Source organism: Camelus bactrianus, chromosome 7 (assembly GCF_048773025.1).
Source record: "Camelus bactrianus isolate YW-2024 breed Bactrian camel chromosome 7, ASM4877302v1, whole genome shotgun sequence".
NCBI classification, from domain to species: Eukaryota; Metazoa; Chordata; class Mammalia; order Artiodactyla; family Camelidae; genus Camelus; species Camelus bactrianus.
In genome coordinates, this window is record NC_133545.1 from 36,584,945 (window position 1) to 36,601,936 (window position 16,992).

General features: G+C 38.1%; 1 protein-coding gene across 5 annotated transcripts in view; it reads right to left on the bottom strand.

The window, feature by feature from the left end:
• Positions 1–16,992, bottom strand: part of ANLN (anillin, actin binding protein) — a 50,770-nt gene that overhangs the window by 27,784 nt on the left and 5,994 nt on the right. For 3 of the 5 annotated variants that reach the window (XM_045516956.2, XM_045516955.2, XM_010955398.3), the window contains exons 2-8: positions 16,616–16,769; positions 14,299–14,613; positions 10,121–10,506; positions 8,710–8,938; positions 6,609–6,799; positions 6,217–6,336; positions 301–427 (exon numbers count right to left, since the gene is read on the bottom strand). In XM_045516956.2, coding sequence (XP_045372912.2) covers positions 301–427; positions 6,217–6,336; positions 6,609–6,799; positions 8,710–8,938; positions 10,121–10,506; positions 14,299–14,613; positions 16,616–16,769 — 1,522 coding nt within the window. The remainder of the gene's footprint in view (positions 1–300; positions 428–6,216; positions 6,337–6,608; positions 6,800–8,709; positions 8,939–10,120; positions 10,507–14,298; positions 14,614–16,615; positions 16,770–16,992) is intronic. The other 2 variants (XM_074367233.1, XM_074367235.1) reach the window with 2 other exon arrangements.

A 16,992-nucleotide genomic window follows, 5' to 3' on the forward strand; every position in this document is an offset into this window, starting at 1 on the left:
GCAGAGAAGCTGAATTAAAGAGCGTGCACACTTTACAATTCAATAGATATTACTCAATTTTTCTCCAAAAAAAAAGTTACAGTAATTTATACTCCCATCAAGAGTATGAGTCCTCACCCTGGAGAGAGAACTAAGGAAGAAGCATATTGCATGGCTAGATATTTGAACAAGTACATGGAAAAGAAGAAATGAATCTGTCTTTTTACACTAGCACAGCATTTCTGCTTTCTAATCCAATTTCCAAAACCATGGTAGATTGAAATCTACACTTGAAGTGAAGTAGAAATAGAAAATGATTACCTGTAGGTTCTGTACTAGAGGGTTTTGCTGGTATCTGATTTTCTGTCACCTTTTCTGTTACTGGAAGTGATGGAGTATTTGCTCCAACTTGATGTTTTTTGAGAGGAGTGTTCTGAGAGCGAAGTTCCTGCAAAAAGCAAATGAAGAGACAAATTTTACTTCTTAAAACTATAATTTTTTTCTTTATACATGTTATTAAATGAAACAAATAAGAATTATTCTATATAAGCTTCCTCAGAACAAAATCAATAATGCACATGAACGGGTCCAGCCATGTTTAGAACAAAAGCCCGTGCTAGTTTATATTCTTGGTAATTCACAGTATGTAAAACCTTTTTTAAAGATCAGCGAGTAAGAGAATGAAAATTCACATCAGAGGTCAGCTTTAGATAAACCAATTCAAGTGAAAGCCACATATGGGGAAAAAACAATTCCCCCGAGCCACTGATCTCATCCCACACCTATAAAATGTAGTGACAGCTTCTGTATTAGGATGCACTCATCACTTATTCAGTGCGTAAAATGCAAAGAAAACAAAGGACAAAAACTGATCAGAAGGAAAGAAAAGAGAGAAGGGGGGAAAAATCTGAGTCTTTTTTAATCACTTACAAGGCTATGAAGAAAAACATTCATTGTTTGTGTGTTTTTGAAAAGGTTTTACGATTAAAGCAATAATTGCAATAAGCAAATAAAAGTAAGAATAGTAGCAACTAATATTTGGATACAGCTTATTACGTGCCAGTCACCCTTCTAAGCACTTTATATTATAAAAGCCTCACTTAATCCTCCCAATGATCCTGTAAGTTAGGCAATATTATCTCCATTTTACAGAAGAGAAAACTGAGACAAAGGAGTGTGAAATAACTTACACACACAGCTAGTAACAGGTAGAGTCAGTTTACAAATCCAGGAATTCTCGTTCCAGATCTAGTTCCAGACTACACTGTCGCTCAAGTTAGAAGAAGCGTTTGATGTACAAACACAAAGCAAACTAGCAAATGCTGTGCTGGAAACTATTTCAAGGGTAGGTAAGAAGCTTGGGGAGGAGAAGAAAAGATAGGACAAGACCATTACAGAAGAATGGACCGGGCATACCTTGAGAGTACAAAGCTTTTGTGCTTTGTATACAATAGGAACTCAAACATTTGTTGAGAAAATGAAAGAATGACTGTGGTGGTAAGGAAACGCCAACTACCCTCATTCTCAGGCTTAAACCAAAGCTTGAAAACACAATGCTAAATAAAGTCACTAAGCTCCATCTCCTTTTACTGTGGATCACTGCCTGAGGATAAACACAGTGGTGAAAGAAGGAGGCTCTGGGCTCAGGTCTGGTCAGAACCTGTAGCTTCACCACTTACCAACTGTGAATCTTTGGACAAGTGATTTACCCCCTAAATCTTAGTTTCTCACCCAGAAAAGGGGGAATTACGTTACTCCCTGGTTTACAGTGTTCATAGGAGGATTACATGATGCATTAAAAACAAAACAAACAAACAAAAGTACTTACCAGAGGCCCGGCATACTGTAGACGTTGAATAAATATTGTAATAACCTTATTATTTCTGTCTTTTCCATTAGTCTCATCTGCATACTGCTCTGTATTTTTCTCTTCCCTAAGTCAAACTCCCCGCTAACTGGGCTCTCTGAAAGCCCTTTAAAGTGCCCAAACAGCCCTCTTCCCTGATAAACAAACCCCCCTACATCCTCGTCCTCTTCACTAAATATCCCCTCCACTTTCTAGCCCTATCAGAAGCCCAGCTCCCACATACAGACACACCTTACAGCTGACTAACAAAGCTGGTTGTCTCCCTGAACCCTAACAGCATGAGGGCAACGTCCTTTCCAGTCTCTAGCAATACTTCCACATTCTTAGAAATCCTCTTTTAAAAGCTCCTTCTCCTTTGAGGCTCCAGCCATCTGATCACCCTACTTCTCTAGTCCAAGACCTGCCACCGGATGGGTGATGTTAGTACCCACAAGTACTTTCCAAACAATATCTGGGCCCCTCAGTTGCATGAACACTTCAACTCCAAAACTTCCACCACCACTGCAATCCAGCCAGCCACTGAAAATCCGTTTCTTCCCTGAAATCCTAGATGCAAATATCCCACTCTAACAGCACCTCTAATCTCTCTCTCTCACACAGGAATTCCTACCAGATCCTGTTCTTTGGCCTCATGGAGACCTCTGGTCATTTGACGTTTTCCTTCCTCTCACCCCTACCTGTTTCCCTACACTCACATCCACATTAGACCTTATGACCCTTCACTTCAGTTTTACCAATATTTTCAACCCCCCACCTCAACTGGACTTCCATTCCTCTTATCAAATCCCCAACCCTGGAACAACCCAGCTTCTCCATGTCTATACCCAGGCTCTTTGGACATACCTAGGGAAAAACTCACAAGTGTGTAGTCGGGTTCCACTATAAATCTACGCTCTCACACTCCACCTGATTCTCAGCACTACCCCCTAGCCCTTCTCTTTCGGAGTCAGGCCTCTCTTCCATCTTTCAGAGTATTTCACCTGTCACCTTCCCATCACTCAGAATGAACCAAGAGAAGCAATCAGATAGAATATCTACCAGTTTTCTGTCGCCATAGCTCTAGAACTATCAGCCCCCAAATACTGCTTTCCTTCTTCCTTTTTATCACACCAGGAACTGTGCTAATCCTGTCCTTTCACTGTGCTCTGGCGTCCATCCACTCTAACCTCGTCAAAGACTCACCCCTTCCCATCAATTATCACCCCCCTCTCCTTCCCATAGACACCAAAAGTGACTTAAGTCTCCTCAGAAAGAAAAAAATGAACACAAACACAAACCATACATCACCTCCTTATCCCTCTCCAGCCCCCACCGACCTTCTCCCTCCCCCGCAGAACTTCTGAGGACTGGCCCACATGCCCGGGCTCTGCTCTTCACTCACTACTACCTGCATCCCACCCTCACCGCTTCCCTAAAACTGCTCCGCCTAGTCACAACAAGCTCCTTCTTTCCAAGCCCAGTGATCTCGGTCCAATCCACACTTGACAACAACGCTTGACAATACCAACCACTCCTCCCTCCTCTGAAAGGCTCTTTCTCCCCTTGCCTTTAGTTACACCACATTCAACTGCTTTTTCTTCCTGCTTTTTGGCTGCTCTTTCTAAGGGTACCACAGATGAGTTTTGAGGCGGGGAACTCCTCAGCTCCCTGTTACGTGTTCAGAATTTTCTTTATGGGCATATGTGAAACAGTCTAGGCAGGGATTTCACAGGTTTATCGGAGATTATTTAACACAAAAGAGTTTAAGAACTGTTGCCCTATATTTTCCAAAGATGTAGAAGGAAAATCATGAGACTGTGAGATAGTGGCAACCAAGTGAAGCAGGTTCTTCAAACAGAAGAGAATGATCAACAATGTCAGATGCTGCTAGTAGGTCACGTTAAACACCTGAAACTTGACTACGGATGATCACTAGTGAATTTGATAAGGGTATGGTCTGTGGAGCAGGTAGTGGTGAGAGTTCGAGTGGAGAGATGAAGAGAGAAGGGAGGGGAAAGACAGTAAAAGTTAAGTAGAGGCAGTGTTTTGAAAGAATTTAGATGAAAAGGAGGCAAAGGAAGGGAGGGCAATGGGGGATCAAAGGAGCTGTTTTTAAGATCATAGATAATAGCTTACTCTATGCTGATGGGAGGGATTAGAACATTCACTCCTTCTTTCAAAGATAAATTTATTGAGCGCCTACTGTGAGCCAAGCACTAAGAACGTAGAGATGAATAAGGCTCTCATAGACAGAGGTGGAAGGCAAATTAAGACAATTACAGGAAGATCAATATTCCAGTGAGGTAAACACAGGATGACATGAACCAAGGGGACGGGGGGAGGACGGCCAAGTAAACACTTGCAGAGGGGATTAAAGTGTGACCTGTTCTCAGTGAAGCAGGAGCTCACCACAGAGATACTTCATCCAGAGAGAAGAGCAAGGCAAAGGCAAAGAGATCTGAAAACATGGGGACATTGGAGAAACTGCAAATAGTCCACATGACAAGACTGAAGCACACATGGGGAGGAGCAGCGAGGAGAAGCCAGATTCTAGATATTAAGTCAAGCACTTCAGACATTTTTCTGAGGATGGCTATGGGATGCTCTCCAGGATTTTAAGCAAGTGAATACATGAATACATGAATATCTGCCTTTTAGAAATATTTTTCTGGCAGCAGTGGTTAGATGGACTGGAGAGCAGCCAGACTAGAAGCAAGGTGTTCAGTACAAAGCTATGCTATTGATTAAGGCAATGGCACAGAAAATACAGAGGACAAGGCAGCTTGGTGACATACTTGGAAAATGTATCACTGGATATGTGTGTGTGTGTACGCAAGCACCAGAGGCCAGGGGGTGGGAAGACACAGCAATAAAAGGAAGGAGCCAAGGAGGAACCCCCAGATGTTTTAGATGATGAGATACTGAGTAAAACTCTAAGCGAAGACATGACTACATGGGGCAGAGACGCCAGCAAAGTGTAGAAAGCTCCACCAGCCAACCAAAGCTCAACTAGAGTTCAGGAGAGAGGTGAGGGCAGCAGAGCATCATTAGCATGTCGGTGAGTGGCTGAAGCTAGATATAAGGATGGGAAAGAGATGTCCCAGGACAAGTGAGATAAAACAAAGGTTGAGATCAGAACCCTGGGAAACACGATTTGTTAAGCAAAGGAACTGATTAAAAACAAAATCAAACAGATCCTTCTCAAAGAATACTGGTTAAACATACTGTTCTATTTCTTGTGTTAAATATAGTTCTATTATTTTTAGCTTAAAAATATATCCTAACACAGGGAAATTAAGATGTATAAATTTCTAGTTACAAAATAAATGAGTCACAGGGATGAAATGTACAGCATGGAGAATACAGTCAATATTAAAATAATATCTTTGCATGGTGACAGATGGTAACCAGACTTATCATAGTGATCATTTTGTAATGTACAGAAATATCAAATCACTATGTTGTGTGCCAGGAACTAACATGGTGTTGTAGGTCAATTATATTTCAAAAAACAAACAAGCAAACTCACAGAAAAAGAGAGTTTTGTGGTTACGAGGCAGGAGTAGGGGAAGGGGGAATTGGATGAAGGTGGTCAAAAGGTACAAATATCCAGTTATAAGATAAATAAGTACTAGAGATATAATATACAACGTGATTAATTAACACTGTGTGTTATATATGAATGCTGTTAAGAGAGTAACTCCTAAGAGTTCTCATCACAAGGAAGAAATATGTTTTCTTTTTATTTTGTATCTATATGAGATGATGGATGTTCACAAAACTTATTGCAGTAATTATTTCACAATGTATTATACTGTATGCCTTAAACTTACACAGTGCTGTGTGTCAATTATATCTCAATAAAACTGGAAGAAAAAAATTTAAATGTATATATATATAGTAGATAGTTTAACACAGTAGAAATTTTGTTGAAGGCTAATCAATGAAATTTAACATAGAGTAGTATGAGTGAAGAGAAATCTGGAAGGTATTTGGTAACTAAAAAGATTACAGATAGTGTTAAAGTATGGTATTGGGGGGAGAGATATATGATCATTGATGAAAAAAGTACATTCTGAGAAACATTTTGAAAACAGCATCTAAGCAGAATGTTAAAAGAAATCTGAAATCAATTGAATGATGAGAATAATTTTGTAGACCTGATTTTAAGTAGGTCATAAGTGAATATGATAAAAAGTTCCATTACATGAGAAAATATGACAAGAGAAAAGCAAAGTTGGTATGAACTTTTAAGGAGTTTATGAATGGAAAGTGGCATAGTTAACAGGAACAAGAAAATGTATAGAGTTATTTTACAGTGAAGAACCAGAAGTTAGATCCCAGCACTACTTTGGTACCCAGTTCACTTTTATATTTCCTGTTTATGTTACCTGTTTGGTTATAGGATTTAATTCTAGCTGTTTGCTTCTTGAGTTTTCGCCTTTTTCTGCACTCCATAAATTGCCCTTGTCAGAACGGCCACGAAGACATGCTAGTTCTTTTTCACGTTCCTAAAACCATCAAAAACTATTTTACACAAGCGCCAACAGTATGTTTAGTAATATCCAAACACTAGTAACTTTACTCGTCTTCAGTTTTAAGATTAAATTCACGATACACATGGAATACAGGATAATAATATTTCTAACTTGAAATAAGTGATACAGAGAATATACATGCTCTTTATCTCAGTCAAAAAGACTGGTGTCAGAATTCATAGTTTGATTTCTAGGTTCTATGCTGAGATCACATAATAAATAATGTTAAAAGCAGTAAGCCATACCTGCTTGAGTTGTTGCGCTAAATGGGTAGTAGATGAAGATGCGTTTTGCCTGAACAATCTTTCTCGTATGGCCTTTGTATTTGGAGTGACAATGGGGGTTCTTTGGGGTGTGCTACGAGCTGGACTTCCTTTGATGTGTTCTTGACAACGCTCTCCAAAGCGTTCCAAGAAAGGCTTAATTCCTGCTCCTCCTACAGAAAACACATACATTTTTGGAGGCTATTCAGAATAAGTAACAATTATGATTTCTATGGGAGAAGTTCTAAAATCCAGTCCAGCTTCAAAATGCTTTAATTTTACTAGGAACATTCAGTCAGAAAGTAAACATTTAGTAAGAAAATAGTTCAAAAAAAATTTTATCGTACTACTTAATTCCATATCCTAAAATTTTCTTATAGGATTTAATTCTTTAAAAAAGAGGAATTTTTAAAAGGTAGAGTGAGAGGAGACTGGGGATTAGAAAATCCTTAAACTAAATAATCAGAACGTAAATGACTGGAAATTGATTGCACATATATTAACAATACACCCTAACCACCACCAAGCGTCCTGACCATAATAACCAACTACTAATATTTCTACAGCCCAATATACTTTATCATGTTTTTAGTAAGTCTAACATGAAAATCTAATGATTAAATCATTTATCACTTCCAAAAAGAAAAATTAAGGATAATTCACTTTATCAATGTTTTGATTTTACAAAAATCTTAAAACAGTACTCATCTGAAATAGTATGAGGTACGTTTAAAATAGGACAAATGGGATATACATCACTTTTATTACAAGGATGCTAGGGTTGTATTATATAAAAGGAAGTTTGTCTATATCAGTAATTGGCAAACATTTTCCTATACAGAACCAGAGAGTAAACATCGTTGGCTTTGCAAGGCATATGGCCATTGTCACAACTACTCAAGTCTGCAATGAAGCATGAAAGCAAAAGCAGTAAATGGGCTTGGCTGTGTTCCAATAAAACTTTATTTGCAAAAATAAGTGAAGGGTAGGATTTGACCTATGACCATAGTTTGAAGACTCCACATGTCACATATTACCACTCCATCCCATATCTCAAACTAGAGTCCATTAAGAATACAAATGAGTGTGTAAATTAAATATCTCTGAGGTCCTGTTAATGTATTCTGGGTATATTCAGTAGCCAAGAATAATAAAAAGAATGCTTCTTATTTATGTCATTCTTATCTATGTCATTAAGTCTAGAAAATTGGGAGTAATAGTCCGATTCCATGTGGGGATTTTGCTACTATTTCCACTTCTCATTTTGGCTCATCTGGAAACTGACTGGTTTCTACTTACTCCATAACTAATGGATTCCCCACTTCCATCTCTCTGTCTGCTTCTCTTTTATGATAAACTATAGTTTCTGGAGAGATTGTATTTTCAAGAAATTAAAATTAAGAATGAAAACAGTCTTTCCAAAAGCAATTCTAATGAAAAAGAATACAGCTCAAAGTAAACTATACTGCCACTTATTTGAACCATATTTTATAGTCCTGTGTTTCTCACTAACAGCATGTGGGGGTATACCAGAAGGTATAAGTCACCACAAGATAAATATGGACTTCCTGGACCATCAATTTACTATACTAAAATTGAACTTGCATACACTTACACACAATATACACACATACAAATAAAATGGGAGTACAGCCATTTGTATACATATTCCCTTCCCTTTGGTATTAGGGGTGCTTTCATAGTGAAGTTTGAGAAACACTGTTCAGCACACTTGGTTACAAGAATGTTTCTCTATTATGTCCTTAAAATGTGATTTCCAGTTGTATGTGCTTTGTCTACATCAAGAAGTACAGAAGAAAGCATCTAGCATAGTCATTCTAGAAAAAAGCATGTTTAAACTATTAAAACGTAACAGGTTAAATTCTTGGACCAGTAACTGGGCTAGTCTACACTAATGAATATTCATTCAATCAATGACAGCTGAATTTGTGGAAGTCTCACTTGATCCATTTGGACATTTGCCCTGGCAACACTGTACCATTCACAACTGGATATTTAAAATGCAGAGAAAAAACACCCTGAAAATGGTCAGCAGTACTTTGGATTTTTAAAAATACATAACCTGGTGTTGTAGATTTGTCCTTAGCTTGAGACTGCAGACAAACGTCTCTATTTAATTCTTCCTTGGGCTGAACTGTTCGGGGTACAGTGGACTTCTCAACTGGTTTCGATACCGCTGTTTTCAGAGGAATAACAGGAGTTTTTTGAAGAAGTTCAGAATTTTGTATCTCACAATTTTTAGCACTGGTGATGGATGTAGTAGAAGATTTCACTGGGGAAGAAGTAGCTTTCTGAAACATGATAATACTTAGGGTAAATAACAACATTCACAGTATCTAAAGGTAGTCCTACGACAAAACACCTCAAATCCTATCTGCTCGGTAGCCCTTCTGTAAGCTCATGAAAAAACATTTCTTGCTAAGAGAGCAAACCGATTTGAAAGGTTTGGAAAAAAATTAACTTAGAAAATGCTATTATTCAAATTATAATATGTAGTTTAGGCTCATAATATATTGACGGGTAATTTAGTATGAGGGACAGGACCACTCGCTATTTAAAAAAACAATTTCTTTATATTACTGCACTAGTACTTTTATACATGTTAACTGTATTAGGTCAAGTTACATATTTATTTGTATTTTAATTAAGTCAATATTAATTTAACAAAACCATATCATGTACTTGATGGGGAACTACAAGTTCTTCAGTACTTACTATGTGCCAAGCACTCTACTAAGTGCATTACACACATTATCTCATTTAAACCTCCCATAACCCTTTCTTTCCCATTTTATAAATGGAAAAATAAGGTTTTGCAAGATTCTCCAAAGCCACACTTCTAATTATGGGGCAGGGCTGGGACTGAATGCAGGTCTGCCTAATTCTAAAACCTGGCTCTACACTTAAAGACAATGCTCAAAAACATATTTTTTTTCTTTTTTGGTTTTTGAATCTTGTTTTTAAAAACCACTGAGATAATATATGTGCAAAGTAATCTTTCAGATATTTCAAAAGGCTATATACTGTGAAAGTTTTGCCCATCCTTGACAATTGCCCTCTGGAGGTAACTATAGCTACTAGTTTTCAGAGATATTTGGTATCTTGTATTTAAACACATACATAAAGTGTTCTAATGAAGAAAGTAATTTCAGTGGTCTCCCTGATGACCAGGAAGAGGTCCCACCATTCCATATTATATTGTTTAGAATTACATTAGATTAGTGTGATTTAGTTGTCAACTACTAATTTATCTTGGGACAGAGTACCAAATTTATGATTTTTTACTTTCTGTGAAACAAATACTCTAAAAATACATATAAACACCCTATATACATGTTATAAAATAAATACCTACACACACACACACACACACACACACACACACACACACACACACACATATACACACATTATCACTCATAATAACAACAACAAAAAAAAGGTTTCCAAAGACCAAAATTCTATTTACTCACCACAGAGCTGGAAGTCGCAACATTAATCAAAGATGCATCCACAGCACTCGAGGATGGGGCTTTATTCAAAGAGGCCTGGCCATCCCTTTGGGAACAGCATGTAGCTTCCTGCTCAACACTGCTGCTATTGATCCTAGCAGATGCTCCACTTGCAGAGGAAAATTTGGATAAACAAGTGGTACCAGGCTGTTCTTGTACACTGCTTTGCTTTGCAGATGAGCTTTTTACATCATCTTCCCAGGAGCAAATAGTTGCAGCAAGGTTGGCCAGACGGCCCCTTCTCCCAACGGGAGTTGCTGAAGCATCTGAAAGGGCTGGTTTGGGAGGGGAGGCAGCCTTTTCCTCTGATGACACTGTTGACATGGGTGAGCTTTCAGGTATATTATCTGAAAATGTTTTCAGAAAAAGAGTTAAAAACCCATAAGTTATGGTCTCATATGCATGAAATTACCAAGCTGCTTAAATTTGACAATATATTTTTAAACCAGACACTTAGTCCAAATTTTAAAAAAAAATTGCTACATCTATTTTTTTCAATTTTTTAATAGATTATAAACCTATAAGATACCATGCATTTAGGTTATATTTTTAGAATTAATTCATGATGTTATAACACTGCAGAATTTAAGGTTACATATTCCATATATTTGTTTTAAAAATGGCTTTGAGCAGTACTATACAATAGAACTTTCTGCAATGATGGAGATGCTCTATATCCATGCTGTCTAATACAGAGCACCTGAAATGTGGCTAAGGCAATAAGAAACTTCACTTCATTTTAATTAATTTGAATTTAAAAGCTACATATGGCTAGTGGTTACAGTACTGAACAGCATAGGGTTAGACTAAAATGTTTTTCCACACAGTTCCTTCATTTGGAGATAAATCTCCAATAAGTAACACTTAACTGACAAAGGCATGTATGCACAAAGAGTACACAAGGAAGTCAAAGTTCACAGCATTTTCTAGTCCACAAAGTCAGTCAATGGAACAGGTATTCTTCCTACTGTCCAAGGCTTATTCCTCTGCCTGAAGTTTTAATTCAACTCCTCCAAAGCCTTCTCAGGGATCTCACTCCAGATAACCCCTTCTTCCTCTCTACAGACTTTCTTTTCTGCACATAAATATGCTCAAGACTCTCGCATTCTAAAACTAAAACCAAACGTCCTCTCATCAACATTCACCCTCTTTTAGCTACTGTCCCTCCTTTCCTGCACAATATTCATTCACTACTCAACTCACTTCAGTCTGCCTTCTGCCTACACCACTGCCCTGAAGTTGCTTTTGCTATTGTCACCAGATGCCTACACACTTTGCAGGCCTTATATTGTATTTCCATTTGTGACATTATCATCTACTAGTTCTGTCTTTATGGGCTTGACTTCATGGTCTCCCTCTAATGATCAACCACGTCCATATGGCTATCCCACCAGCACCCCAAATAATATATTGAGTTCAAATTGCCCCAAACACATTCCTCCTCATCATGGCCTCTTCCTCCATTTTCCCTAATCATCTACCACCCTGTCATCAAGTCCCACAGATCCTTTCTTCTAAATCTCTTAAATCCAGCCTCCTCTGCACTTTCAGACCATTATCATTATGCCTGAATTATAACATTAGCCTTCTAACTGGTCTTTCTGCTTCGAATCTCTTCAGTCCCTCCTCAACGCTGATGCCAGCATGATCTTCCTAAAACATCTGCCTACTTAAACTCTCCTGGTACTTCCCCATCACCTCCTGCTTAAATTCCAAATGCTCTGGACCCTGCTGCTTTCTCCAAGCGTATCTCTTCCTTCTCTACCACATGAACTGTGTACTGGAATACTCTTCATACGGACACTATGTCCTTGGTGCCTCTGTGCTTTTTATACATTCTGTTGTTTCTGCCTAGAATACCTCTACTGTCTGAAGCCAGCCGCCCCTCGAAGTCCAGGTGAATTGCCTCTGCCTCCTCCAGGAAAGCTTCCCTGACCACCAACTCCCCTACAATACCATTTTGCATGCCTTTATCATTTTCCTTAGAATAGGCACTAACCTCTAAGCAGATGACAGTTTTATTACCATGTTTTAGGATTGGGCTTTAAAGACCTCTAGCTCTTCTAGCTATTCTCTATCAGAAAGAAAGACTTCAGATAAATTACATTTTAGTATAATCCCTCAAACATTTAATCAGCTTATATCCACAGCCTTGTATAGCATTCACTAAATCATTCATCACAAACACTTTATTCACACGTTTCAATGCTTAAAATTAGACAGGCTACGATGCTTTAATGAGATTTCTTTTCAAGGCTGAGGCAGGCATTTGTTAACATTTGCTTTCAAAATATTCAAAATCACTGCTGCAACGTTTTCTTCTCTAGAACGTTTAGGGCCTTGGTTGTTCTTCTGATCACGTGTTAAATCACACCCCTCTTTCTTTTTTCAAAAAAAGAAAATCTGCACTCTGCTGCCCTTGGATACTCCCTACAGAACAAAAACGGGACACCATTCTATTCAGGCAAATCTACTGGTAGCCTCTCCAGGCATCATAAAGAAGCCTGGTTAGCCCCACCCACTACGAAAAGAAATAGGTATAATTGACAACATGGAGTATCAGCACCCTGATATGCACCCAAAAAAATCAGGCAGGTCACAGTTGGTAGAAGTTGAGCCCTAGAGTCAAACTACTGGGTTTGGGGTTTTAGCTGTCAACAGTGGGCAGGTGTCTTAGCCTCTCTGAACCCAGTTTCCTCTTCTACAACATGAGGAAAAAGCAGAGTGTATGTCTTAACGATTGTTGTAAGAATTAAATGCTATACTATTTTAGAATAAAAAAGTGTCTAGCATTTCACACAGTAAGTATTTGCTCTTGAGATTATCATCACTGCCAGAAGGGATAATCTTAAATACTCTGTTATCCAATACTTATCAAAATTTCAGTTAAAAGAGTTGATAATTTATGGAAGACTGCCTGAAATATATGCAGCCCATCCATTTCTTCAGATCACTTGGTCTTAATTCTGGCTCTGCATCAGAATTACCTATAGAGTTTAAAAAAAAAAAAAAGAAGAAGAAAAGAAAGAAAAAAAGAGCACACCCCAGGGCTCCACTGCACTCCTGAGATTCCAATCCAATGGTCTGAGTGATTCTGATACACAGGAGCTGGGTTGAAAGCCAAAGCTTGAGGAACGCTTCCTTGGGGAAGGCCCAGTCGCCACTGAGTGGTCCACTGCACTGTGCTGGCTCATTCTGGAACTCCTTTACTGAAATGAGCTTGGAGCCAGGCTGTCTGCCTACCTTGAGAAATGTTACATACTTGCTAGCTCCCATGCCATTTTTGAGGACCCAGGGAAGAAAGTTCTCTATGGTTCCATTTTTGATCTTATAAACATTAGTCATGTAACTGACAGCGTTTCACCTCTTTGCGTTGGAGGCTAGCAAGTTCAGAATCATCTCCAGCAAGTGAGGAAGACCTGAAGGCTGGGATTTAATAAACCAATTTACCCTTCACTATGTTTTTCCTTCTCTTCACCTTGATTTCCTTATTTTTCTCATTTTTAATACAGGCATTTTTATAAGTCATCCAAGGCTTTTTTGGTAACAAGGTAGGAGATAAATAAAATTTATCGCAGAACAAACGACCCTGCTGCATGACTGCTGATCTGCTCTCAGGCTCTCCATCAGATTCTGGGCCCATGAAAGGCAAAGACCAGGTCACTGTATCTGCCTCCAGCATCTTAGCTTTGTAGGTGCTCAATAAATGTCTTTTGAAGTTTTCTCTCTCCCCTATTGAACAGCATCGCATACCTTGGTCACTCAAGTTTATTTAATTAGTGAATTCATGAAACAGGATTACTTGAATATAGAACCGAAGGTCAGCAGTACTGATAATGCTAATAGTTTAATCTCTACTTCTTTTTATTGCAAATAAAAGATAGTTCCATTGCAAGAGCAGGTTTTTGTGAGTGAGTCTTAAGAACCTCATCATCATCTGCTTCAATGAGAACACAACCAATTGATAAATATATACTGATATATAAGCCACTTGCAAGTATTGCTTGCAAATGGATACTCAGGATATCGACGAAAAAGCATTTACCTTTCATGTGTTAACTGATACATAACATTTTCAACATACCAAGTTGAATCTTACTGAAGCAGATTTAAAGACCACGCCATCCATGTAATTATACCTGTCACATCTTCGTTATCCCAATAGCGCCGTTGCTCGGCCAGCTTTTGCATTCGTGCTTTGACTGAAGAAGCTGCAGTTGCCTCTGATCCTGAGTTCAGGCCTCTCCTCACACCCAGCAGCGCTGCCGGGGCAGCTGTGGAATCACTAACAGGAGCTGGTGCCTGTGGCTGTGCCTGAGGGGACATAGGACTCGGAGAACAAGGTTTTGTAGAAGCTGACTCAACCGGTTTTTCATTTTCCAAGTTAGAAACTTCTACTTCAGTGTTGTCAGAACAACGTTTTTTTGATGGTGATGGTTTTGGACAAGATTTCTCTAGATTAAAAAGGACAAAAAAAATAAAAATAAAAATTCTGTAATTTCTTACATCATGAAAAACTTGCAGTAAGTACTTAACACATTAATAAAACATTACATCTCTCTATTCCTTTAAATAATTTTACTTACAACAAGAAATATGTAAAATTCTACTTTCTTTCAGTAACTTAGAAATCTAATAGGAGAGATTTCTGTTTAAGCAAACATATAATTTACGAGTTAAAAAATCTTAATGAAACAATATACAAATAACATTTTCAAGATATATGCATAAAACTCTATGTGGTCTTAAGACCCTAGGAAATAAAAAGTGCACACGCACAGAATAAGCAAATGTTCTAAGGGATTTTAAAGATCATACAGCCCAGTCATCACATTTTTACGTAAGAAAAATCAGACCCAGAGAAATCAAGTTACCTGCCTAAAGTGATACAGTGAGTTAAGGAAACTTTCTGCTTTTAAAACAATCTCCCACAAACAATAATAAAAAGGGTAGAACGGTACCTGGCTTGAGGTTTAGGAAGCAGAGAATCAAAAAAAAAAATGACTGAATTATCTGATCGATATCAAACAAATTCATCAGTACAAATATTTAACATTTCACATTTTAAACTTCCATGAACACCTCTAAAATGAATTTAAAAGTTCTAAAAAGAAAAAAGAGCTATCCAAACATAAGGCATATAATTTTTACCCAAGAATGAGTTTTAACATATCTCCTAAAAAATTAAACTTTAAAATGTAGGGCGTAAATTCCACATAAGGTCAGTTTCATTAGCTGCCTGACCAAGCGTTCTTGTTCTGGCAGTAACCGAAGTAACATGAGGGGGAAGTCATGATTGCCCTCATAAACATCAATCTAATTGAATGTACCTCATGAAACTTTCCAATCTCATTCAACTCATTTACGGACAGATTTTCAATGAATTTGTCTAATCATTTTTTTTTTGGAAGTGTTCCTATTTTAACATGGTTCACCACCTGGATGTGCAGAATTCTTCAAGTTTACGTTTCTTATATAAACAGTAAATATTTCTATTTAAGCATCAAAACCTAGTTCCAGTCACTAGTTTTCAAATACACTGTACTCAATATTTGATTGCAGAAACGTGTGCCACAGTGAAAACAGAAGAGCCTGGACTGAAGCCAGGCCTCTATTTTCTTATGTGATATACAGAGCATTCCCTCCCTTCAAAATGTGTAAACACACAAAAGTAAATTCTCATTCTATAATTAGCTTAGAAAATAATTGTGACCAGCACCATGCCCTCATCTTTTTTGTATTGGTTTTGCCCTCTGTAATACTCTTTGTCTATATGTATTTTAAATTTATACTAAGGAAACTTACCATCTCCAGACTATTCCAAATGCTAGGAAAGATTAAATTAGCTGACTCATGCAGGCTGAGGATGCCAAGATTTAGGAAAGAAAAGATAAGATTCTAGGTGTGTTTGGGTTTGTTTCTGTGTGTATGTGGGGGTTTTTTGTTTAATTTTGTTTTTGTTTAATTTCACCATTCTGTAGACTAACAACCTATACTTTGCACCCAGCTCCAGAGAGATAGTTCAGCAGACAGAGGATGAAAAGGCTCATTACGTTTCAAGCATCTGCAAGCAGGTCTGCCTTTTGTTGCCCTGTTCATGCCAGAGACACCATCTGAACCTGGTGGTGAGCTCTTCTGGCATCGTTGGGGTAGAAAAACCACATCCTTGCCAGTAAATGTTCCACTGCTTTATTATGCTTCCCTTAGGGCTTTTAAGGATATTTTGGAATGAGGAAAATAAAGTTCAACCAATTAATCTGAAATACCTGTTAGAAATTCTGCTCTGGCCTGATAGGTTCTAGGCTTAATATAATAGGCCTGAAATATAATAAAAGGCTGATCTTTCCCCCAGAGGCTATTACATTTGTCTCCCAAAGACCCCCATTCTTCTACACGCCCAATACAATGGTTGGGGCTTATCTCCTTTTAAAAAATGCAAAATTTACTTTTCCCCACCTTCACCACCAGATAGGGGTTGCTGGTTACTTGCTTCTGAAAGCGGCTCCCTGACTCGCTTGGTGTGAGTCACAGACCGTGCTGCTGGGATGGGCCGCTCAGCCATCTTTCTCTGAAGATTCTCTCGTCTGGCACGGGTTCGTTCAAGCAGTTTCTACATATATGATACATCAGAGCATTAAAACACAAGTTCAGCCAAAGGTTCACAAAACTTCAGGTACCTTCTAAAATCCCTAATTGCCATCATGCAGGCTAACAGTTAAACACATTTCAAAAGTGAAATCCTAAGTAATTAAGTCAAGATTCACCAAATGAGCACCCCACATGTCAAAATTATTACAAGCATAATATCAACATTAAAGGGGGAATAAAATGTA